Here is a 25607-nt window from a genome sequence, read left to right on the forward strand (position 1 = left end):
CGTGGCCTCTTTCTGTGGTTAACAGGTCTCATTTAAATCTGGGTGTCAGAAGGAAATATTTATTTTTGGAAGTATAGTTTATCAAAATGCCACAGGTTAATTATATAGTCTTACTCAGAGATGCCAAAACTCCCCCGTGTATTAGGTTGTTTAAACATTTTACTTTAAATGATCATGAATTGTTTCAAAAAAGCAACTACATTATGTCTGAGTCCAACATGTGATTACTAGCCTTTTGGCCTTTAGTCAGATGATCTCCCCGAAAACTCTGTTAAACACTATTTGACTTCATGCGTAATCCATTTAAAAAATAATGTATGCCTCGTTTTGAGCGGGGTATGGATTTGAAACCTGAAAAGGACTTTCCAGTTCTCAGCTGAATGGTTGGTTTGTAAGTTAAGAGTAGCCTGCAAAGAAACATAACACAACATAGGATTAAACAGCCCTTAAATCTGAATAAAAGACTTATTTGGCCATTTTTATTTATTAAGGTTTTAAAATGTACAGCACCATGTAAAAGTGCTGACCAGCAGGTTCTCCAAGCTTTCTGGAGGTCTTTCTTTGGTCATTGGCTGCTTTTTCACTGTTTTTCAGTTCTGTTCTTTTACCTGATCATTTTCAGATGAATGTTTTTTTTGGTTTTTTTGGGGTTTTTTTTGCTGCACCACCTAATACTGACCTATGAGTCATTCAAGCACAAAAAAGTAATCTACTTCAAGAGCTGAATCAGTGACATCTTAGCAAAGAACTAATTTTAATTTCTGTGTAGCCACTTTGTTACCAGCAACCACTGCAAAAGCATGTAATTTGTTCCCATTTCTTTTGTTGAATACATTTTTTTTTAATTATGGTCAATTTTATGGACATAATTTGGTACTTTTGAACCAACAAGGTGATTGACTAAGAGCTATTAGCTGAAAAGCCTCTGCAGGGTGTGCAGCGTGTCCTTGAAAGAAATTGAGGAAGCTGTCCAAGTGGGGGATAAAAGAAGAAGTATCAGACCTAAAAAGAAAAAAAAAAATGCAAGAAAATGACCAGTATCTGAAAGCAGTGTCCTTAAGCAAAATACAAGAAATCTAGCAAAGACTAGGCAGAGGATCTGAGAGGTGAATCTGGCCTTTTAGCTGATTCATCTGGCTTAAAATCATACCTGGACAGAAAAAACACAGTGGAACAATATCAGTCATAGATTGGTCTCCTCAGAACCCAGACCTCAACATTATTGAAGCAATTTGCAATAATTTTTACAGAGGATGTAACAAAAGGTAGCAAACATCCAAAGAAAAGCTTTGAATGTTCTTCAAGAGGCCTTAAGAACTATTCCTGAAGACCACTTGAAGAAATTACGAGACAGATGACCTGAGAGAGTTCACGCTATGTTAAACAATAAAAGTAGTCAAACCCATTATAGACTTTCAAACTCATTAGGATTGCACAAACTGTGTTTTTGCCTTATATCGTGCATTTCCATATACGTTGCATGTTTCAACAAACCGCTTCACCCATTTCCCCAGAAAAATATAAAGAAATAAGTGGTGGCCTAAAACTTTTGCACAATTTCCTATGTGGACAGATTGCAGTCTGGATTTTAAAATGGTTCCTTTTTTCCTGATTGATCCTGGAAAACTATTTGTATTGTTGTACCAGACAAGTGAAAACTGGCCAGCTTCAGGTATAAAGATGAAGGAACAGGCTTAAAAATCTACAAAAGGGAGTTCATCCATGAATCCCTACACAAAATTGGCTGTACACCTGCTTGATAGTTACTTAAGATATTTAACTCTGGATTAAAATGATAAATTGATGAAATAAGAGACTGAATTTAGTCCTTGCCACCCCGTAAATGCCCCACCTCTCTCCCTCCTACAGCTGAGTCGGGAAACCACACCCTGCTGCCATAATTAATAAAAGGGAAATTACAATAAAAATGCATCGACTTGCCGCTCACTTCATCATGTACCCTGATCCTACCATCCAAATGTCACAGCAGAAATCAAGGCACAGACCAGGGAACGTTTATCCAATCTTCTATTGTCCAGTTTTGATAACTCAATCGTAGCCTCAGATCACTCGTCAGCGGTGCCCACTGCGGACTTCTGCTGCAGCCCATCTGCTTGAAGGTTCAACGAGATGCTTTTCTGCATACCTTGGTTGGAAGGAGAGTCTATTTGAGTTACAGCCGCCTTCCTATCATCACCCTGACCTCTGGCATCAAGGACTTTTGGTCCACACAAATGCTGCTCACTGGATATTTCTTTTGTTTCAGACCTTGTCTCTCACACAATCAATTTGGAGTCCCTTAAATCAGAGTCTTCATTTCCCACACCTTCAAAGAAAAACACAGTCACATTTGGCAAAAATCTATTAAGTATTTATTGTAAGTTGTTACATTTAGATTTCTTTCTCTAGCAGCACGATTTAAATTACAGATATTCAAGGGCAGTTACCATAAGTTGGAGTTTTCTTTTAATGCAAGATGTCATTGTGTAAACAAAGACAGAGACAGAACCGTAGATCAAAGTGTACCAAGACTGAGCACCGTGTAAACATGATGCTTAAAGGCTGATGAACAACATTTTTTTGTGTCTTTTCAGATTAAAAAGAAAAACAATGACAGAAAAACTTCTGACTGGAATAAATTAACAGCAACAGTAAAGATAAAATTAAAATAATAGCAAGCTTCTTTTGTGAGTGAGTTGTACAATTTTACTGGGAGCTGACCTGGTTGCTTGCAGTCCACATCAGTCACATCTCAAAAGGTTCAGTGCCCGTTATATTATGGTTTTGTTGGTTACATGTTGGGTAGCTGGATTACATGTGAATGATTCAGAAGTGACACAAACCCACAACAGCAACATGAAAAGAAAGCTCATGAAATGCGTTTCATCAGGATCTTTTTATATTCCAACAATTCTTTTCACCCCGTTCCACTAAAGTGGAAGGTAGATTATTATTTTGGCACATTTCATCCACCACAGAGACATACTCATTCTGTACTTAGTTGGACATTTGCAGTTCGAGTTTCCCTCTTTTTATTTATTTAATTGAATTCCACAAAGCTCTATATTTTTTTAGGCTGTTTATTCGTAAAGAAACCTGTGTGACGTTCAGCAAATAGGCTTATTTTCTTTTCTTGATGAGAGTAAAACAGGGACTGCAAGAATGAAACTGGAGCCTGCTGCTATTACAAAAAAAAGAAAAAAATGGTTTTATGTGAGGTTTATTTCTAGCTTATGGTTCAGTCACTCTAGAGGAAAAATTAACATGGCAAAAATAAAACTAAACCAATGGTCCCCTGGTGAATACACTGAATATTTTGCAATTGGTTGGAGACTGATTGCAAGTGGTTGCAGCACCCACTTTCAAGTATGAGGCAATTTCACAGGTTGCCTATTGGGGAGCGGCCTCTCATCCACCAGGCAACCCATTTCACCTGCAGAAAACATGGCATAAAGCAAGACGCGAGGGCATTGAAAATAAAGAAATACCAGCAGTCAACTCAGGCTGACTAGAGTCACTCTGGTTTGCAAATAAATTGGCATCTAATTTATAAATACACGCAGACGGTACCAAAACGGCACACGGTTGCAATAATCTTGGTCATGCCTCAGTCTCCAACCCCGTTTTTCCCTAGTGTGACTGCAGCATTAATAACCTCAGGTCAGGCTTGCAGTTTCTTCCCATCTTCCCAAATAAATCTCACCAAAAAAAGTACACAAGTATATATCATCCGTTTTCCTTTTGACACTCCTCCCTGCAATTTTCTTTAAACCTAGTTTGTTTGTTTTTAAACTGGATGCAAATATTTTGTCTGTCTTGTTCCATCATGCAAAAAAAATGCCAGTACAAGCATGACTGAATCTCTCTCACAAAGTCTAAACTCCCTAATACTTTTTAATTTTCTCTCTTTCTTGGACTACAGATTTAAATCACTGTGTGCCACAAGACTTGAGTCCCTCCAGTGCTATTTTACAACATGAGGTTGGGTTTAAACTAGAAGATATAAAAGTCTTTACATGCTACAGTTAAGAACTGACAATCAGTTTCCTCTGATAAATTTCAAAGTCATACATACAAGCAGTCATCTTGAAGACTGGAGACAGTGAGATGCTTTCTATTGTCTTAAGACTTCACCCTTAAACTGGCTACTATTCTCATCTCTGCATTTCAATTCTGAAAAGGGAGGTCACATCTGTTTAGTGCGGCAGGATGAGGCTCCAAATTTAATATACATCTCACCCCAGACCACCTTCTGGACCATTAGTGACCACAAAGATTAAATTTCACCTGTCAAAATAAAGCAATCAGGATCTCGCTCAAGAGACGTGTCAAGCAACCAGTGAAAAACAGCGAAAAGTTGAGCCTGACTCTGGATTAAAAAGCACTGTCCTGGTAAATCTCTCTTCAAATCATGCATGTGGAAATAACTGACCATATCTGTTACTACAAAGATGTTCATTTAATCATTCGGGTAATTCATGAGACACTCAAAACAAGAATTAAGTACCCATAACCATCAATATTATAGTCAAACATACTAGAAGAAAAATATGAACCTCTCAAAAGAGTTTCTCATATTTTTAATTGTCTGCATACTGCAGTACTTGAATACATACTCATACAGTATCGTTTATAGCAAATAACTGAATTATTTCATTTATTTAGCACAAAGCATGCTGAATAGAAAAAAATGTCACTTTTCTAATCGCCTAAAGTGACGGTAAAATTCTTTTTTTCATTTTCACCTGCAGATAATTTCTCGATGACCGTGATCTATCTACAAAGGCATGACATAAAGCAAGAGGCTTAGGCATCTAAATCAATAAAGAGAGAAGTGATTGCCTAAAACTGTTGAGAACCAACTTCGAGCAGTACCCGCACGGACAAAATCTCTTTCCGAGAGTAGCACAAACACCTCCAGAAGAGGTACAAAACAGACAATATGAGGGAGGAATTAAACATCAGTGCAATTTTTTGCTGTAAAATTGGCCCGTCTCTCCACTAACGGCTAATAACAGAGTTTTATATGTGATGTCACAAAGAGAGAAAGCGTAAGCCTGACAGGGGGAGAGTGAGACAGACAAGAAAACAAGATCTTGAGGTCTGTTGTGAAGCATAAAGAGGCACCAAATCCAACTGAGGGAACACACAAAACCGACATCAATTAATAAACCTTTCTTTAGCCATGATGCACTGTGGAAAGAAGGAAAACACACACACACACACACACACACACACACACACACACACACACACACACACAAAATCAACCATCCTACTGTCACTTCCATTTCAGTTAAGGAGCTAAATTTTCCTGACAAAAAAAAAAAAAAAAGTTAAAAAATTATTTAGATCTGAATCAAACCTCAACTGAACATTAAAAGTGGCTCATTAGAGCTGAATAAATGGTCCCGTAAGTAACTTATAACTGACTAGTCTATCGTTTTGCCTTAGTGGAGTGTTTAACAAACACAAAGCCCACTTCTGCTCCACATCGATGCTACTGTATAAACACAGTGATAGTCTGACTGGATGTGGCTACAAAAAGAACAGTAAGTTGAAGAATAGAAAAATAAGTTGCTGTTGCCACAGTGTTGCCACTCATTTCATCATATAATTCACAACATTCGTGGAGAGTCTACTGACAAACAACAAAGATAATCACAATAAAATATGGAATACTTCATGGTGAGCGGGGTTTATTTGAATGGTTAGAGTGAATTACTGCGACTTGCGTGTGGACAGTGCACACTTCAAAGGCAGATACTGTCATTGACTCGGCTAGCTTGTTTCCATGTTTGCGCCAGCTCCAAAGCCCTTATAAAGTGAGACTATGTAACTTTTGAATGAGTCAATAACACGGTCTCACTCTTAGAGATAAAACAATTATATTCATAAGCAGTAAAACAAACTCTTTCCACTCAGTATACTCAAAGTTTGGATGTAACTAAGACTCCTGTCACACAGGCGTAGAGACCAGTTGGAGACCACTTGGCAACCATCAGTCACAGTGGAAAAAGGAGCAGTTTCAAACCAGGTGTGAGAGGATTCTGGATGTTGCTTGCCATCTCTGAAACTGATAGCAAAGTAGTATACGATGAGTAGATTGCTACAGTTGCCCTAAGTTTGCGTGACACTGACTTGTCTGCGTTTGCCGACTACTCGCCAAGAGGTTTTAAAACTGTAAAGAGTGCAACGCCTTCAAAGTAAAAGCTGCACCTTTTGAAACGTGTTGCTTCAGCCATAGATCGTATACAACACAGATGTAGCTCCTGTATGTCTTGAAAGACATACAGGCCAGCAACTGCTCACCAATTGATCAGAGTTTTTTTTTCTACAGCGATCAGTTTGCCAAGCGTTCACCGAGCAGTCTTTAGGCCTCTGTGACAAAGTGGCTAATGTTAGCTATTGCTAACGAACTTGCTGTGCGACTGACATTACTGAGTGTGTTTGCTAACTCTATGACTTGTGCTACTTCTAAACAACATTTTGTTTTAACCCTGAAGTTGTAGTAGGCAGAAATATGGATTTTTTTTTTTAAAAAAAAAAAAAGAAAAAAAAAAAGAAAGGGGGGGGGTTGACAAAACAATTACAGAATAAAAAAAGAAAAAAGAAAAATCATCCCTCCTCCTGCCACTCTCCCCTCTCTCTTTCAAGCCCCACTAACAGGTCGAGCATAGGAATATGGTTGTATGTCACTCCCCTTCTGGTTTCACATTCCCCAACGTTAAGTCTCTGGTTTAGCCCATTGTACCACCTTATCCGCTGTTCTTCATCCTCGTCTTGTACTACTCACCCAATCTGGTCAGAAGTGGGAGAAGTTTGCCTTTAAGTCTTTTTGTAGTAGCACTTTGATATTGTTTCCGGTTACTGTTTAGTTGAGTAGTCGAGTAGATTTTAATTCATTAGATTTTAGTTAAAGCACTAAAGGAAAGCTCTCCCGTGTGTGATTTGGTCTGTAAGGACCTGTAGTTGATCAAAATTCTTTATCACAGGCATCACAAGCCCAGAGGAGATGCAGGAGTGAAGTTCTTTTTCAGATCATAAAAACTACGGATATATTTTTCTTTAAACACTTACTGCTGTTTAAACACCTGCCTACCCCTACTTTGGCAACAAAAGGTTTTTCCTACCAAAAGTTACATAGTCTTAGGCTTTAAAAATGATAAGGACAAATCCTTGGTGGTCCCCTGTTTACCCCACTGTCTAATAACATGCTACTGTCAGGGTAACATGTTTGTCACAGAAAGTCATGATTTGGTTGATCTTTAAATAAATAAAATTTATTCCTTCAGTCAGGTAATACTGCACAGGGTCAGCTACAAGTCTTGTAGCCTGAGTAATGACAGTTTTATGACAGTCAAGTTGAATTCCAGTCATCTAGGTTACCAAGACTCCAGCACACAGCCACATAATGTCAGACAACACATTTATTTGTTTTCATCAAGGTTTCTTGTTTTTTTTTTTTTATCATCACGAAGGCATATACTATTTACTCTGTATATTATTTGTTTTGTATGTATGTATATGTATAAACAAAAATAAGCGTACATTTTTGCTGAATAAGAAGAATATCAGCAAAGGGCAATGTAAACCATGGTCCATCTAAAACAGGTGAAAGGTGCATTAGCTCACCCTTTCCCAACTCACCCACAGTAACAGATTTGCATAGGCAAAAATGGGATTAGCCCTTAGACAGTGGATTCCTGAATTCTTTATAGAGATGCAAAATCTAGTTCAGCTCAACACAAGTTCAAAACAAACACACATACAAACAAACAAACAGAAATATGTTGACTAGGCCAAACTCTCTTTAACCCCTCTGGTCATATACATAGTCATTTTCTGTGCACATTTTTGTTTACAGTGTTAGGCTTCAAGTAGATCTAAAAACAACTTTTACATTGACAACTAGATGTGAAATAAATTAACCAACATGAGAGGTAGTGAAAAGCCTACAGAGACGTTTGTTTTCTTTTTTATACAAAGAAAAAAAAAAAACATGTCAGTAAGGCCAAAGCTTCGCAAACCTCCTCCATCCCGTTAGGACACTTCAGCTCTAGCTCGCAACCTTTATTTAATATTTTTCTTTATATATTTTTTACTCAATAAAACCATAGCCACATTTTAAAGACCCTCTCACTTGGAATCCATGGAAATTTAAAGACAAAAATCTAAACTTAGCGATGACAACTATATCACTTCACATCATCGTCATTGCTTGCAAAATCCACATTTAAAACGCAGGTATTAAAAATAAACAACTGTGTACTTCTCCCCGCTGTGTAAAAGTCACAATAAATTACGAGGAATGGACGCGAGCAGAAAACCTGGGTTTCTACCGTGTCTGTCCTCCTTGTAAAACGCTCCCAGTTTTAAACTCCAGCTTGCCCGTTAGCCCTGGGCAGAGACTCGCGCCAGCTTCAAACCTGCTGGCTGTTAGCTTCCCACAGTTACGAGTATTTAATAAGGTACACACATCTCACAATTTATAAATGTAAACTTGTTTTGATTGCACCATGATTTCAATATCTGGTTGTTGGTGAAACATTCTCATGTTACTTATATAGACTCTGAAAAAAACCTGCAAAAAAACAAGGAAATGTAGTTCTAGTGTGCAGAAGAGGGATGTGTCTGCATGAGAGCTTTATGAGTTAAAAAGTTCCAGAGTTGTCCAAATACAAATGTCTAAAATGCTTTCACTTTGTGAAAAGGTAAAACTGTTCCAAGGAGTGAGAGTGAAAGCTGATCTTGCGGTATCAGAATTGGTAAATTACTCTGTATTCCTCTGTTTCTGGTCAACTGGGCGCATGCATGCAGAACTCTTCATTAAAGCAGCCAAGCAATATCAGTTCAAGCCCTTATGGATATTCACATAGCCTGAATGTGAGTACTATATTGCCAAAGGTTAAACAAGAGTATATTTTTAATAAGGAACACTGAAAAACTGTGGCGTGGTTATTAGTTTCAACTTGTCTTCCTGACCATTATTCACAGCAGACAGCTTTTGTACTACTGTGACATCCTGTCTGTTTCTTTTGTTGAAATAAGTCTGGAGGAAACATCAAAATCCCAGGCTCCTGCAAAGGATTTTTTTTTGTATTCATTCGTTTCCTTATTTAGTTTCTCCAACAAAACCTGAAGTTGCAGTTTAGAAACAGTGGCAACAAACAAAAACTTTATATCCTGAAAGGTGTTTATTAATTAACTTTCCGACAAGTGAGACAGAGCCTCAAATTGACATCCAATTGCATTTCAAAGGCCTGCTAGGCGTCGTGCAACATCCGCTCTTATAATTAATCTAGACCAAGCTTGGCACATGAATGTTAGGTAGTTAAAGGAGCCAGAAACATGGATGCCGACATTAATCAGTGAGGAGTGGCACCGTTTCATTGACACTCTAAGATGTGGCACTACTCACCCAAACAAGCCAGGAGGTCAGCTACCTATCGAGTGCTGAATACACTCAGAGGCTCAGTTAATTACAAAAAAAAAAAAAAAAAAAAAAAAAAAAGCATATACAGCACTCATGCACTGTCTATTGTACATCCACATGTTCATGTGGATGCACATGTTCATGTTCAAATGTTTACATCATTAAAAGAAAAAATCATTTCATGTATTAAAAATGTTAATGGGAGGTTTGGCACAACCGCTTAAACTCTCCTCTTTTTTTCTCTGGTAAATGTGTCACTGTACCATAAACACACGGCCGTTACCGTAGCATGCTGTCAAAGTCTGATTAGAAAAACAAACCAGAGTGTGCGCGAGGGCTGGCAGTGGAGTAGAAAATTAGCATGGCTAGCACAAGCATGCTAACTGCTTGACTACAGCATGCTGAAACCTAGACGGCTAGTTGAAAAGGCGAGTGTGTAGCATGACTATGCAAGCTTCTTTTACTAGCCCCGTGTGCAAGCGTTGTTATTACCAACCCTCTTCATTAGCTCTGGTATGAAGAAACAAGCGTCTTGAACAGGCAGTAGCTAACTGAAGGACCACCACACGGCAGAAGGACCAAGGCTCCACAGCCTAGCGACCAGTACTGACGTCATCACGGCATCTCTGACATCGTGTTTGGGACCTGGTTCGGCGTAACTGCTTATAACAGGCATCCAATCTCCGGTTTTTAGCCACAACTAAAGCTAAAGCCTTACAGACAAAAGCCAGGGTTTGATAACCTTTTACATTACACCCGCGCCTGCAATTTCTGCTACTGTTCTTAAAGCAGAAGCGGCTTTCTATAATGCTCAAAAATTCACTGTAAAACACTACAAGGTAAGCCCTCTTTTTCTGCTCAAGAATTAAAAAAAATTAGATGATTATTTATTTGGATTCAATGTATTTTTTCGTCTGTTTGTTTTTCTCCAGCTGTGTTTTTTCCCCTAGACTGGGCACCTGTGCTTGTCAGGCCTTGATGGTCTGAACTGGAGGGAGGAGGAGGAGGAGGGAGGGAAACGAGGGTAAAAAAAAAAAAAAAAAAAAAGGGAGGTAGGGATTGGTGGACAAACTGTGGTTGCTTTCCAGAAAACCTGCAGCAGCACTTGTGCTGCCTTTTCCTGCATGTAAAGGCATTGTGATTTTCTCAGTGGAGAGATTTTTTTGTCTAAAGTTCATGAGTAATAATAATAGATGTAGCTGCCCAACCACAATTCTAGCCCTTCTCCCAGTTAACGAATCCTAAAGAAGGAAAGTGCTTGGATGGACGGATGGATTGGATGGACAGGTGGATAAATGGTAGGTGCTGCACGTGCTGCAGACACCTTCAAATCTCCTCAATAAAAATACTGCAGTAAGCCTAAAGATGTCAGAAGTTTACTTTTTCCCATCACTGGACACAGACAGCCAAACAGAGATACAGTCCTCCCCGCCCCCCTTAAATACCTCTTAATATTCAAAAACAGTTGCAGTCCGCGGCTTATATCATCAAGCGATCATAGTGAGAGAGAGTTGCATGCAGAGCCAGTGTGTCTACTGGTTAAAAGGGCAAGAAATGCCCTAAATCCCACCGACAGATAGATGTCATGTTTGGACAGTGAAGGAATGAAGAGCAAAATTAAATGAAAGACATCTGAGGAATGGGACAGACTTGAAAAAACTAAAAAGTTGTTAAAAATAATGAGTAAAGACAGAGAATATCACTAAGTAAGGGTAAAAAGCATGAGGTCTAAAATATTACAGTACAGGAACAGTGGGCTTGTCCTTTTTGTCTCTCTCTCTCGCACTCTGTTCCCACCTCCTAAGGAGTCTTTGTCCACAGTTAACCAACAGCGGGTCACTAGGTTGGCCATCTCAACTGATAGCTGATACGTGGGTTGGCCAGTCAACCATAACGAAAAGCACAAATTGCTAGCAAAACAATCACTGGCCAGCATTAATGGTCTAAAACTGACCAATAACCACCAGCAAAGGCTGACCCACCTCCAGCGGAGAACTGGATATAAATTGCTTAAAAAATATAAATAAAAAAAACTAACAACCAGCTATCTTGGATGTCACTCGGCCATTTCAACCAAAAAAGAGGGAGAGGTTTTTCCAAACCCGACTTCTGGCACCATAGTAGTATTTGAAGTTTAAGTAGTAGTCTTGTTGGCATTTGATGGCGATGATGGAGGCTGGAGGAGACTAGGTGTCGAGGCAGGTGCGCCTCCTGCTGGCCAGGAGGTCTCTGTAAACAGAGGAGTTGAGGAAACGGGGGAAGGAGTCCCGGTGCATCAGGGTGTAGATCTGGAGTTGGGCCTCCTCGTACATCAGGTTGCTCGGCTCCGCCAGGCTCTGGTTTATTCCTTCTCTGACCCGTGAGTCCAGACTCACCTCGGGTAAGGAGAACAAAATTAAGTAGAAGTGATGATCTGTGGTTTGTTGGGACAGGAAATGTGCTAAGGACTTCAACTTCTGCATTGAATCATGCACCACCCCAGAAAGGTAACCATAATGTTGCGACAGACTGCAACCACTACAATCAGTCTGGTTGGTAGAAATAACATAAACAACATACAGAGTTGTGTTAAATTATAGTATTTACATCAAACAAAAATGAAGTAGAGATACAAACACAACAACCAGCATGCTGCTAGCAGGTTTTTAAATGACAACGATTAAAGTTGTCACTCAAGATTAAGAAAATGCATAGACCCCTGTTAAATAAAGTGACTAGGTTCTCTGACTTTACTGTATAAAGACCAATCAGGCTTCTGAGTGTAGTCATACCACAAAGGGCCTTTCTGAGGCATTACAAACCTACCAATTTGAGTAAATGTAAAGTCAGTAAGCAAATAAGCACAAATAACCTGATTAAGCAGAACATCAAATCCAATGATAGATACGGACGTTACCAGAATGGATTCAGTACATTTTAATACCACAACTCTAAAAAATGTGATGGTACTTGCTTTGTTTTTTGGTACCATCAGTACCGTAGCCATGACATGGATTAGTTACTCATCTGCAATAGTCTCGTTTTTTTTTCTTCTCCCCCCCCCCCACACAGCACTGCTGCAGACAGGGTAGTACACAGCCCCGCCCCTCACTAGCAGCTGAACAGATGAACAGCAGCACAACAAATGTGACGAGGCATCTAAAAGACTAACACCCCAGTCTTTATGAAGAATTTTGTGTTGTCATCAGCGTAACTGGTAACATTAGTTGTCTGTTAAGCTATGAAGCAGACAGGAAATGAAGCAGACATAAGTCTGCAACTAGAAGCTGTGGCACCCTACCTTACCAACTCTGATCAGCAAGGAAATATGGTGCCAAGTCACCAGAAGCCACAGGAAATAAACAGATGAATACATTTGCACGAACCAGTAATGATCTAATTATTATTATTATTATTATTATCATCATTTTTTTTTAATAAAAAATGCTTAATTTTGTGATTTTTTTTCCTAAGTGGCATCAGAAATAGTATCTTTCAGGGTGCTGGTGCCCAGTTTAAAATTTTAGTAATGTGAAACCCCAGCTAATAGATTAATTAAATGACACTGAGGAATGGCTAGAGGAACACCGATGTGCAGAATGTGCCAGCACTAGCCTATTCCACAGAGGCTTCACTCCTAAAGCACAGTAACCAACAGATCCTCTGCCAGAGTTACTGTTCCAGACACCACAGTATACCTGCAGAGCTCCCATATCCATGTGTAAAGACCATTTTTTGTTTTTCTTTTGCAAATGAGGAATCAATCCAACTTAAAACTATAGTTGTAAATCACATTAGCACATGTCTGCATAGTAAATCAGAAATAAGAAACCACTGCCATGAACTGTGTTTACAGTTTTAGTTCAGTGACTTCTCATGGCCACATTTTTAAATTAGTGATGAACCCTACACGAAGTCTAGCTATGGCTGATGGGAAATAAAGTAGTAGCTAAATGGAAAATTTATCTTGGGAATAGTAAAGTGGTCACACTTATTCCTGATAGCGACATGCATTCCTTGGAAATTGCCCTAACACAACTAGTGGAACGAGAAAAAAAGGAAAGCATCGGCAGTTTCATTAGGATTAATTACTGGAGACTACCAAAGCAATCCATACATGGGTTTCATAAATCAGGACTAAAGATGACCCTGAGGAAACAGGTTTGCCATTTAGTGCAAGGTCTTGATTTAAAGTGTTTCGGTTGCGTTCCTGTGGTGGCTCACCTCTTTGGGTGATAATATGGACACATAATCTTCATATATGATCCTGGCCTTCTCATCAACCGCTGTGGGATCCGTCTCCTTTTTCAGCTCTTCACAGGCCAACCAGAAAAGCAGGTTGTCCTCGCTGTACTCAGAACGCAGGAACTGCCTGAAAACCTCCCGGCCCTCCAGCGAGCGCAGCATCATCTCAAAGCTCCGTGCCCACGACAACACCTCCTCTAGGCTAGGGCGTCTACAGTAAAAAAAAAAAAGAAAAAAGACACACTTGTGTTAGATTGATAGAGACACACAAATGGGAGAATAGATAGCTGAACTCACTGTTCTTCAGTAGCTTCAATACTGTCCATCTTGGTGCATGTCTGCCGTTCACTCCTCTCCATTCTGTCGTCATTCCTGGATCAAAGGAAGAAAGTATTATACTTGCCAAAATAAAAGCCTCAATATATGTCTATTAAAATGAGCATGTTTCTTTAATATTTATGTATACACTTAGGGTCGTAACATTAAATTGACTGTGATAAACATGTCAGTGTTTTCTCTGCCCCTGGATGGATTGGAGAAGGGAAAATCAATAATTCATGAATAATTTGTCATTTACATAATTTATGTGCCCTTTAATGGAGCAGAGGAGACACGTGAAGCTAATACAACATTACCTAAGTTGACTGCAAGTTATTAGATTACTGTTACTGTAATAAAAGCTTCCCAATAGGAACTAATCATCTGCTGCTGATAGCCAGGAAGCTAGTCCTACAATAGCAAAAAAAAATAAAAAATGATAACATTGTTTATTCAGGTCAAACTTGTCTAATATTATAATTAAAAGTGTTCATAGGGATCATTATGCTTAAAAAATGATTTCACTTTCACCAGCATGCTACAGAACAACAACAAAACTAAACTGAAACTGCAGGAAGGAAAGGCTCAGGTCGTGAGCCTTTCTCCTCCTTTTTTGGCTTTTCCCTTTAGGGGTCACCATAGCAGATCATCTGCCTCCATCTTCCTCTGTCCCACCAGCACCTCCTTCACTACATCCATGAATCTTTTCTGTAGTGCTCCTCCAACCAAGAAACGCCATCTTCAAAATCCTTTGTCCAGTCTATCTACCTAACCAAAGCACTGCTTCACTTCTTCCGCATTCTCTTCTTTACATCCAACCAACTTGATTTCTCCTCTCATAAAGGATCTTAAGAGCTAGCCAACAACATAAGCGTAGGAGACGCTGGAGTCAAATTTACTCGGTCAGCTACATAGAGCCAGATTTATTTGTAATCCTCTGTCTATTGTTCCATGGGTACACCAGCTGTCAAATAAACCAAAGCGCAGTGCTAAACCTGGGAATTGCTTCATAATGCACAGCATCAGGAGGCAAATAAATGGCAGCTAGAGGCTTATATCAATTATATCTAAACTGACAGCATGCTCCAGTAACTGTCAGCAAGCACAGCCGCTTTGGGTTAATAAACACTTGATATATTTTTGTGTCCCAGCATCTCACGCTGTCTAAACCGTCCTCTCAGTACAGCCCCAACCTTCACTCTCTACACATATCGTTTAAAATAGCAAAGAGCTACAAACAGTGCTGTATGAAAAGTGTATCTGCATGAGTCTGAAACTATTAAAAAGGAAACGGTTATGTGGGCTGTGTTTACTGTATGCCTTACTGTTCAGCGGTTGGGTAGACTTTCCTGCAGGCCTACATTTAAGTAAATTTGCACTGTGCAGTAGCACTGTGCAGAGGAGTGTAGATAAGAGAGATATGTGGTATAAATTTAGGAGCAGGACTTAGTAATAGCAGATAAAAAATTAAATAAATAAAAAAAAAAAAAAAAAGATTACCCCACCGGTCAGGACTCATGGACAAAAAGGCAGTAACACATTTAAAGATATCTCGTGTGTCAACTGAAATTTCTGCTTTCCACTACGATTACTGCAAGCTGCAGTTTTATACCATGAAGTCTCAAATGCATAACAGTGGCTTGGCAGACATTTTCTACTTCCTGCTTCTCACTAAGACACCACCTTGATAAAACCTGATAAAATGAAAGCAGCTCTGCTCTCTCAGCTGTTAATTTGTACTCTGTTAAAACAATAAAGCATCAGTTAAGGTCTTTATGCAAACACTCACGGTAGCCTCTGTGTCTATCGTAGCTCAGTCACACTTGCTGAGTCCACAATGCAACACACACTGAGCTGTCTATTTTTGTCCACACCATGGAGGATCTTTCCTTCCTCTTGCAGTCTCTTGTCAAAGTCCCCATTGTGCAGAAGTAATGGGCTAAGCTAGCCTCAGCCCCCTGGCGCCCTCACAATACTGCTAAATATACAGGCTGTTCCTCACAGCTGTTTTGCATGTGATGTGTGGTTGGAAATAGAAGGCACCCCTACCAGAATAGGGCCTTGTGTGAGGGTGGATGAGGAGGGGTTAAAGGGTAAGAGGTTGGGAGAAAATAAAAAGAAGATTAATACTTTCATACACCCCGATCCTCTAAAACGGCACAAGAGATTTCACAAACTCACACACGCCTCTACTTCTCGACTTGGCACGACTGCAAAAAAAGTGACACAGAGAGCAATATGTGCTTTACAAGCAGCTCGTATACTACTCTCAGCAGTGTCACACAGGCTGGACTAACGATCCCCGCCGGCCTCGACACTAAAATAAATAAACATATAGGGTTCTGAGGACAAATTTCCAGGCTCATTCTGGAGATCTGATATGAGCGTCTGACTGAAAAACACACAGTAGAGTCACAGTCCACAGGCTGCCACCACTTCAGATGAAGTGGTGTGAAAAAAGCAGCACATTCACCATTCACTGCCTGAAAACAATGTTTCATTCACTCCCCTCTCGCAGCAAGACTGGAGCCACAGCAAAGCAGCTATAGGAGCTGCGTACCAGCACCTGGCTTTGGTGCCTTGCTCGTGGGCAACATGGTACAGGAGGTTTTATTCTCTAAGGTGAAATCTGTATGTGACAGGATGCTGACTATTTTCTTTTTGGTTGTGTTGGATTCTGGTCCTTCAATCTGGGACAAATGCACATCATCACTGTTTTTTAAACTTAATGTTTAAAATAAATAAATAATAATGAAAAAAAAAAAATCACCAACCTTTACCAAAGTTGACCTTTTTTTAATTTTACAATCACACAACACTAAAAATTGACATTTTGGGAGAGAGATTTTTAGCCTTTTTGCATTTTTTTTTGTTTGTCAAGCCACTGACTAATACTTCCAGCTCTAATATTAATTATAGCTGAGCCACAATTGACCTGAACTTTTGAAACTGATACTCGGCTGAACTCAGCGACTCCCTGGAAACTCTGCTGGTTCCCCGAAATATCAAAACATATTTTTAACCTGTCTGTTTGTGCTCAGATTTTGGTGTAAGACATAGACAATTTAGAAATGGTGACAGATGACAGGTCCGAGCTTTAAAAAATGCTCTCTAGCATTTATGTAAAGTCAAAATAATAGTTCTACTCTACTCTTCTACTCTCAACAAGAAAACAAACACACGCAAATCCCCAAATCTTGAGGTGTTTCTTCAGAGTTCATCGTGCACTTTGACGTAGCAGTCACAGCTTTCCTTCATTCCCCTGAAGCTAAAACAGTGAAAACTGTGTCAGTGTCCTGGCTATCCTTGTGTGTAACATCTGCACTGCTTTGTTAAAAATAATACAAATGATTTTCGTTTATGACTCATCTCCTTTTAACGGCGAGACAGAATGTCAACCAAAAACCCAGAAAACCAAACACATTTCATAAAAGCCAACTGCTTGTGTCATTATTATTATTAAATTTCCCACTCGTGGGATTAATAAAGGTATCTTATCTTATCCTTCATGTAAGATCTTGCCTTATGGGTATGGATGATCATGAGGAAGTAGATCAGCCCAAAACTACATGGGAGTAGCTTGTTAATGATCTGAAGGCAGTAAGCAACACCACTGATAACACACTATGCCGTAATGGACTGAAATCTCGCAGTGCCTGTAAGGTCTCCCCGCTCGAGAAGGCACATATACAGGCCCATCTTAAGGTGGCCAGTGAATGAAATGATTCAGGAAATGATTCAGAACAGGCTTGGGGGAAAGTGTTGTAGTCATATAAAACCAAAATTGAGCTTTTTGGCATCAACTTGTTTGGAGGAACAAAAATTCTGAGTAAACAACATCATCTCTACAGTCGAGCACGGAGGCGGAAACATTTGGATTAGGGGCTGTTTGTGTGCCAAGGGTACAGAATGACCTCATCGCATTGAGGGGCCAATAGACAGGTGCACGTCCAGGATGCAAATCTCCCATTCCATCAAATCACTAAGAACCTCTTTTTGATTAAGATCTAGTGACTGTGGAGGCCATTTGAGAAAAGTGAACTTATTGTCGTGTTCAAGAAACCGACAATAAGGATTTGAGGTTTGTAGAACGGTGCGTTATCCTGCTGGAAACAGCCATGATGGGTTCACTGTGTTCAGTTGGTAACAAGAGGAACAAAATACATTAAGATGTCCCCACCATAGAACCACCAGCAGCAGCCTCCCTGTGAATCCCTGATACAAGATCGGATGGTTGCATGCCTTCATTTATGCCAAATTCTGACCTTGCCATCTGAACGTTACAGCAGAAATCAAGACGGAGCATTTTTCTTCCAATTTTGTAGTCTCAATTTCTTTTTCTCAGTGGTAGCCCGATCTTCTGCTGCTGCAGCTCATTTGCTTCAATGTTTAACATGTTGTGCGTTAAGAGATGCTCTTCTGCATATTTTGGTTGTAAAAAGTGGCTATTGGATTTAGTTTTTTACCGCCTATCAGCTCAATGTGGTCTGCCCATTATTCTCTAACCTCTAGTATTTTCACCCAGAGAAATGAGTTCTGTGGGATCAGTAAATCAGCAGTTTATGAAATACTCAGACCAGCCTGTCTGTCAGCAACCATGACTGTTCAAAGCCCCTTAAATCACCTTTCTTCCCCATTCTGATGCTCTGTTTGAACTTCAGCAGGTCATCCAGACCATGTCTAAATGCACTGTGCTTTTGAAAGGTGATTAGCTGATTAAAATCATCATTTTTTTAGGAAAAAAGATTCATGGACAGCATTGCTTTGCGGTCTCCCAGCACAGGGAGGACTCTGTTCACTGAGTGACAGAGTAGCAAGCTGCCGCAGTCAGTCTGCAGCCGTACACGGTATAAGAGAAAAAAAAACTAAAAAGCAATCTGCTTCCAGTAATCCTCGTATATCTATATGCAGCACCACTGTTATCTTTAAGTTGTGCATATGGTGATTTTGCATGACAATGTTGTGTAGTGAATCAGAAACAGCCTGTTGCAGCTGATTACAACTCTGGAGCTCAAAATAACTCAGCAAAGCCAAAGATAGTTTAGGGGTGGCTGCCTGGTGATGAATTAAGTGGACAGCCTGTCTGCAACTAAAGACACTGAAATGCATTAAATTCCAAAAGCTTGGTTTGCATGCTCGTCTAAACCTGCTAATCTTTATTCCCGAGGGCTTAGGTAACCAATGATGGACAATTTACATCATGTCAGCACTGGTGAGACACAATAATGAGACATTAAAAAATAAAATAAAATAAAATAACTAAAAAGAAAGAAAATTCAAGGAATAAATGTACATTTATTTTCTGTTTTTGCTGGTCAGTCCCCGGTTTTGTGTTGCCATTAAAAATCATAATTCATTCAGCTGAGGTAAAACTCAGTATCAGTGCAATATCACAGATTGGGCAACGGGATTAAGGGCAGGACAACTGTTTATTATTTCAGGTACCAGGGCTGCATTTTAATCTCTTAAGGCTCACACTATTAAAAATGTCTACACTGTTCAAAATAACAGCACAACACAAAAATGAAGAAACCATTAAGAAAAATAAATAATTTGTCAACTAGCTGCCTAATAGCACAATGCTAAAATGCTGTTTGCATTATTGTATGATCAATTCAGACACTGGTTTTGTTCAGTGGTTCCTTTGGCCCTCTTTTGCAAAGGATAAAATCAGATCCTGCTAATCTAAAGCAAAACAGACTGCAGTTATTTATTCTGCTTGTCTGTGCTGCCAACTTATTGCTATGCAACTTTAACTGGCAATAACGGATTTTTTGGCCTCTTCAGGGCTGCAGAGGAACAACAATGACATAACCACCAGACAGCATGACATTGTCAGCACAAAGGTGTTTATTCTAATCATTTATTTAGAGCTACTTAGTGAATAACGTTCTTTGTTTCAGTTCTATGTTGGTCTCCACCTGCCATTTTAGCTGATAAACGCTACCAGCTAGTACCTAACTTGCTTTTTGGTGTTAGTCAGGAAGTATAGGTGCTCAATCACTGCAAGTGACACATTTTGCTTTGTTTTCACAGTTCAATTTAATAAACTGCTAAAAAAACAACAACCAACAAACAGCTGTGTGAGTAGTTATGGTTAGCATGAGATTATGACTTATTTTCCAAAAACATGTTGTGTGAGCGACCTTTACTGGGTGTTTCTGAAGTGAAACCACAACATCCTTGACCTTTGATCGCAAAAATGTAACCAGTTCATCCTCAGGTCTTTGGCCTAGTTTTGGTTGTGGCTGCACAGCCCTGGTTTTATTATACACAATGACATAGGTTCAAAGTTAGCTGTTGTGGCTAAAGATATCCTGCAACATTACAGCCACAATGAACCGCGTGCGCCGATGAGCCAATGGGAGTCCAGCGTGAGTTGCCATGCCAATTGTTTCAACAGTGGGGGAAAAAACAAAACCAAATAATGGAAGTAAAATGTGCAAAACAAACATGTTTACAAACTCTACCCTCTGGCGGTCATCACGGGCGAGCAGTAGAAACAAACAGCCGTGTGGGCTGTTTCTGCGGGCATCGTCTTTGCACCGTTTACATGCATCAAACTTGATGGCTGACTCAAGTTTACCAGGCCCATGTCACGCACTGTGGTTTGCAATTAACTGATAAGGTTGCTAAAAAGCACATGGTGCGCAGGAGACTTTTGTGCAAAAACTTGAAAAATATTCTCTCAAGGCACCCCTGAGATACTGCACTCACGTGAAGGATGGACAAACAAACAGAATACAACACTGGTGCTGCTTAAAAACTAATAAAGTATAGCATAATATTAGCATGGACTAGTTTTGTTAGTACAGCTTTGCATTTTCTTACCAGAGACACTTGCAGCAGCCACACCAGCAGAGGCAGCAGGTGTTGGGTCGGGGCTGTCCAGGGGCCTGGGGTGGGGCCTCAATATGAGCCGCCTGCCTTTTTCTCATCTCCACTCCACTCACACTCCGGGGCTTCACCGTAAAGAGGACGAGAACGTGCAGTTAAACATCTTATACATTCAGATGTTACAGTAGATGAGGAAACAAAACAGAAACTGTGCGACAGGTGAATTTATGTGCAGGGGAGAGAGGAAGAGCACTCAGGCAGGACAGTACAGGAACTTCCCTTCTTCATACGTTGCGAGAGTTTCTGGCACTGAGCCAAGTCTTTCACTCACCTTTGACAGAAACTACAAATTAATTTTAACCAACACAGAAAAACAGGATCTGCGTGTCACAAACACAGACAAGCAGGCACAAATTCATGAGAATTCATACCAACTCACTCAGGTTTTGTACATACGTTATGTGCAATGATGCATGACGTCAACCTAAAAAGTTATTGCGATCTTTTGCTTTGAAATGACAATAATGTACGATACCGTTACAGGTTTCTCTCCTGCTAATTCCTTCATGTTTGATTCCTCGCACATGCTGGACCAAAAACTTCTTGATCCACGACAGCTACAGTTTGACAGGCTCCAGCCTAAAACACTCACACTGGTGCTCAAGTATCCTGGGAGCACCAACGCCATTTAAAGACGTTATCGTATCAGGAACATAAATGTCCAGATGATTCGATGATGCCATTTGCTGTGCAACAAACCAACGATATCCTAGAACAACAACACGTGTAGTGTTTGCCTGCACTCTCCTTGTTGCTTCAAACTGATTTTCACTCACTATTAAAGATTCTGAAGACTAAAAACCAAAACCCCCTCTGTCAGGTCTTGGATAGTCAGACAAAGGTCATTCAAAGTGTAAAGCAAAACTACACCCATTGTATTATTAGCATAGTCTAACATAAATAACATTTGGTGTTATTGTATCTCACTGGGGAAAACATCTTGCAGTAATGAAATTGCTGATCAATCATTGCCTCAATCGATGTGATGAATCAGGAGTCAATGAAAAAAATCTTAGAGGTATTCTGTGTTTGTTTTATCAAACTGTCTAACACCAGAAAGAAACTGAGAAACCAAGTCCGATATTGCTCTAAAGGTGCACAGGGAGAAATCAGTTGTCATAATTTTGTAAAACATCCGTCAGCCACTTCAAAAATCACTATAATTGGATATCCAGTAAGCACAGCGCAGTGTTCACTGATTGAATTGGAAACTTTTGCAAAGGTTTTGTGGGCTATTTCTTTGCCGCTGCAGCTACAGCTACTTTAAGCGATGCCTAAAAATAGCCATGAGAAACAAAAATGTGCAGCTAGCAATTTTGTAGTCACACTCTGTTCTCCTTTAATTAAAGCCATCTTGGAGAGTGCTTTCCTCTCAGTAACAGCGGAATAAAAATATGGTGGCTACCTCTCTGTGACTGAATGAAAAAGAAATATTAATAATGAAATAAAATAAATAAATCGGTGGTTGCCCAGAGATTGCACTGAATTCTTCTGCTGTGGAAGACTGACTGCAAGTAGTTGCAGTGACCAGCGCAATACTGTCAACTTCACCTCATGCACAGGTCTCCAAAGTCCAACTTGGACTGACTGCAATCATTCTTAGAAAAATTGGCAGAAGTTTCTGTTTCAAATCTGTGAGGTTTTGAATTTAAATTTCTGTGGATGCAGAATTGGAGAAATAAAATCACTTTTACCGGTAGCAGCGACGAAAATTTATCTGGTGTGTCTCATCAGTTTTGCATAGGCAAACGAAAGCATGCGAATACTGGAAAAATGTTAGCAGTTATTCTTACAGTCATGATTTCTTTACTAATGTGCCACAACATGGGGAAAAAATTAATAAATAAAAAAAAAAGTACAAATACATGGGGATTGCCATGAGTCTACAAAATTACACTATAGACTAGTCAGTGGGCTCCTCCATGTCTCTTCTGAACATATCTGATTTGCCAGTAAGATATTCCAGAGGAAAATTGCAGCTCTTTAATAGGAATTATGCAAATTTTGGGGTTAGAGGTGTTTATTTTTAGACAGTTTTTTAAGGACTCTTTTTTTGAGAAGGCCATTCTCAAATTCCATTATCTAGAAAAGTACCTAAACTTATTCCTTCAAAATTCTTTGGGTAAATATCTTGTACTACGGCTCTATACACACAGACTTTCAGGGGTGTAGCTCATGTTAACACAGAATGATGAATCTGTAGGTGTGTAGAAACCACAGTTTTGCAGATAGAGGACTGACATTTTGTTCGCATCTTCTCATATTCATTGCACATAACTTTCTTTAAAACAGTCTAAAATGAGGAGAATGGTTTCACAGATAAAACCTGGATATGGTGGGAAAAAAATTCATCCTACCCTAGTGTGATACCCCAGGTATGACTGACGCCATGTACGAAATCCAAATCAACTTGTTTAGAAACAAGAAGTTTCCCTTATTATATCTAAAACTTCACCTACTCTTATGACCCTTATGCTATTTATAGGTTTACTTGGTGAGCTTATTATACTGGGAAAACCCTTACCTCACAGTGCCATAAGCTTTAACCGTAACGTAAAGCTCAGCTGCAAACATAAACAACTAGAAATGCTAGAAAGATCAACCACGAGGATGTCAAAACTTTAGCTTTAAAGTTTTATGCATTTACTTAGCTGGGAGGGTCTAATCAAATGCAGTATGAGAATTAAAAGTATACTGACTGAAAAAGCACTCCTACCTGTAATGTCATGGTTCAAATTAAAATCTTTTCATAAAAAATGTGAAAATCCAAATTTTAAAAAAAAAAGAAGAAAAATATAACTAATTTTCTTCTTTTTTGTTCCCTCTACTCTACAGACTGATAATTTGCTTCAATGAAGAAACATGGAAGGTACGGCTAAAAAGACAAGCCCGATATGCAAATGCTGTCGTCCGTCCAGCGGAGCAGCCATCGGTTATTTAGCAACTGGGCGGCTACCGTGGAAAAACAGGCTGTTAGACGTAAACCACAGAGAGGGTATGGCTTTGTTCCAAAGCCAAAGAAGGAGGATGCACTGACATGTCATGCAAATGGGGTGGAAATACTAACACAATAACATCAGAGGGCAAAGAAAAAAAAAAAACAGATGAAAAAGATAGCTACAAGATCTGTCATACATGCAGTACATTTTTGCAAATACTAAAATAATACCAAAATAGAGGACGCCATATTAACCAAAACAATCATCATCCAAAAGTCCAACTTGACGTTGAAGCTTCCACTCTGCTTCACCATCAGGCAGTTTTTCACGAGAGCGATGCAAATGAAACTAGCGTCCTATTTCACAAATTAGTGCCACATGTAAAACGCCAGAAACATTTGCACCTTATGCAGACTTTGACGTCGCATCAGCGCAAGCAGCGTTTGCTTTGATGAGGCACTAAGTGCAAAAAGTAAAAGAACAGAATAATGACGTCACCGTGGCACGTAAGTCGCAGCCTGCCTCCATTCTCACTTTGTTGTGGTAGGGAAAATGGTTAATAGCGTTTTCTTTACAAAAAGACAAAAACAAATAAACCGTTTGTTGAGAAACTGTGTGAGAAAAAGCATCTTACCATTAGTTATCTGAACACAAATTATTTCTAACTCTGAGTTAACAACACCTCGTTTTCAAAGATAAAGAACGTCCTTTCAAGGTGACAGATCATTTTCCATTCATGGCTAATAACCGACTGATATCAAGCACTATATACAAATAACCGGTGGGTTGCTTTGTTTCACTTCCATGAAGAAAAGACTTTTACTAAGCAACATTTAAATTCATGTCCATTCTGAGAATTACAAATGAAAATCAAAACTTCAACTTTAAAATCGAGAAGTAAAAGCCAGTCACCCTTTGCTGCCGACTCATTATCTTACACGATCTGGCAGATGTTGCTTGGTCCGTCAACCTCCAGGACCACAACTGCAAACTTTGGTTATGAACATGAACATATGACTTTTCATTTTGACCCCTTAACCAAAGCATTTGACTTTATATTTCACACAAATTTGGATCCTCACTGTGACAGTAAACTTGAAAATACAAGTTCAGTTTCTGTAAAATAAATAAATAAAAAACAATCTAAATATATTAATTAAATTACTGGGAAAGCGTGAAACTTACCATGAATTAGTGAGTTCCTAAACACAGGTCAGACAGAGCAGTCATGGCATGAGGTAATAGGTTGCTGGATGCTAGCAGGCTGGTTGACGAAGTGACTGACTGGGGGACTGTCTGAGCGTCTTTCTGACTTGCAGGAGATTTGGGGCAAGGCGAGGAGGTTCTTTTCACCACAGGGCAGAGAGGTTACTGGTATCACCATCCCTGACCAACTGGCACAGAAAGGGACACAAGAGCTGAGATGAGATGCGACCACTTCCTCCCCTCGTTTCCTTACTTCACTCGCTACTTCTGCTTCTCTCACCAACACCTCCTAAGCTTCCTCAGAACTCTGTGAAAGGGTCATTTATGGACTTGAGGGTGTAGGGAGCATTCAAAGTGCAGCATCTGTAAAACACAGAACGTGAACAAAAAGAAAACACCATGAAACACAGAAGTTGACTTTAAGTGAAAATGATCAGTCAGGAGAAATATATCCTGCAACGACAAGAAGACAGAAGCAGATACGAGCAAATGCGACACAGAGCAGAACCTCATTTTCATCCATCTAGATTAGGTGTAGATGCCCAGTTGCCCAGTTTTGGAGTTATAAGTGGTAAAGATATCTACTC

General features: G+C 39.6%; 1 protein-coding gene across 2 annotated transcripts in view; it reads right to left on the reverse strand.

The window, feature by feature from the left end:
- Nucleotides 1-2349: 2349 nt before the first annotated feature.
- Nucleotides 2350-25607, reverse strand: part of rgs17 (regulator of G protein signaling 17) — a 28243-nt gene continuing 4985 nt past the window's right edge. Inside the window, exons 2-7 of one of the 2 annotated variants that reach the window (XM_085296467.1) lie at nucleotides 25301-25383; nucleotides 25000-25208; nucleotides 20810-20940; nucleotides 13958-14032; nucleotides 13640-13871; nucleotides 2350-11811 (exon numbers count right to left, since the gene is read on the reverse strand). In XM_085296467.1, coding sequence (XP_085152593.1) covers nucleotides 11623-11811; nucleotides 13640-13871; nucleotides 13958-14032; nucleotides 20810-20940; nucleotides 25000-25002 — 630 coding nt within the window. In that variant the 5' untranslated portion in view covers nucleotides 25003-25208; nucleotides 25301-25383 and the 3' untranslated portion in view covers nucleotides 2350-11622. Of the gene's footprint in view, nucleotides 11812-13639; nucleotides 13872-13957; nucleotides 14033-20809; nucleotides 20941-24999; nucleotides 25384-25607 lie in introns of both variants that reach the window. The other variant, XM_085296465.1, reaches the window with a different exon arrangement.

This window comes from Mchenga conophoros, linkage group LG13, assembly GCF_057382185.1.
Source record: "Mchenga conophoros isolate Kocher_MC1m ecotype Shallow Benthic linkage group LG13, M_conophoros_male_GT1.1, whole genome shotgun sequence".
Lineage (NCBI taxonomy): Eukaryota > Metazoa > Chordata > Actinopteri > Cichliformes > Cichlidae > Mchenga > Mchenga conophoros.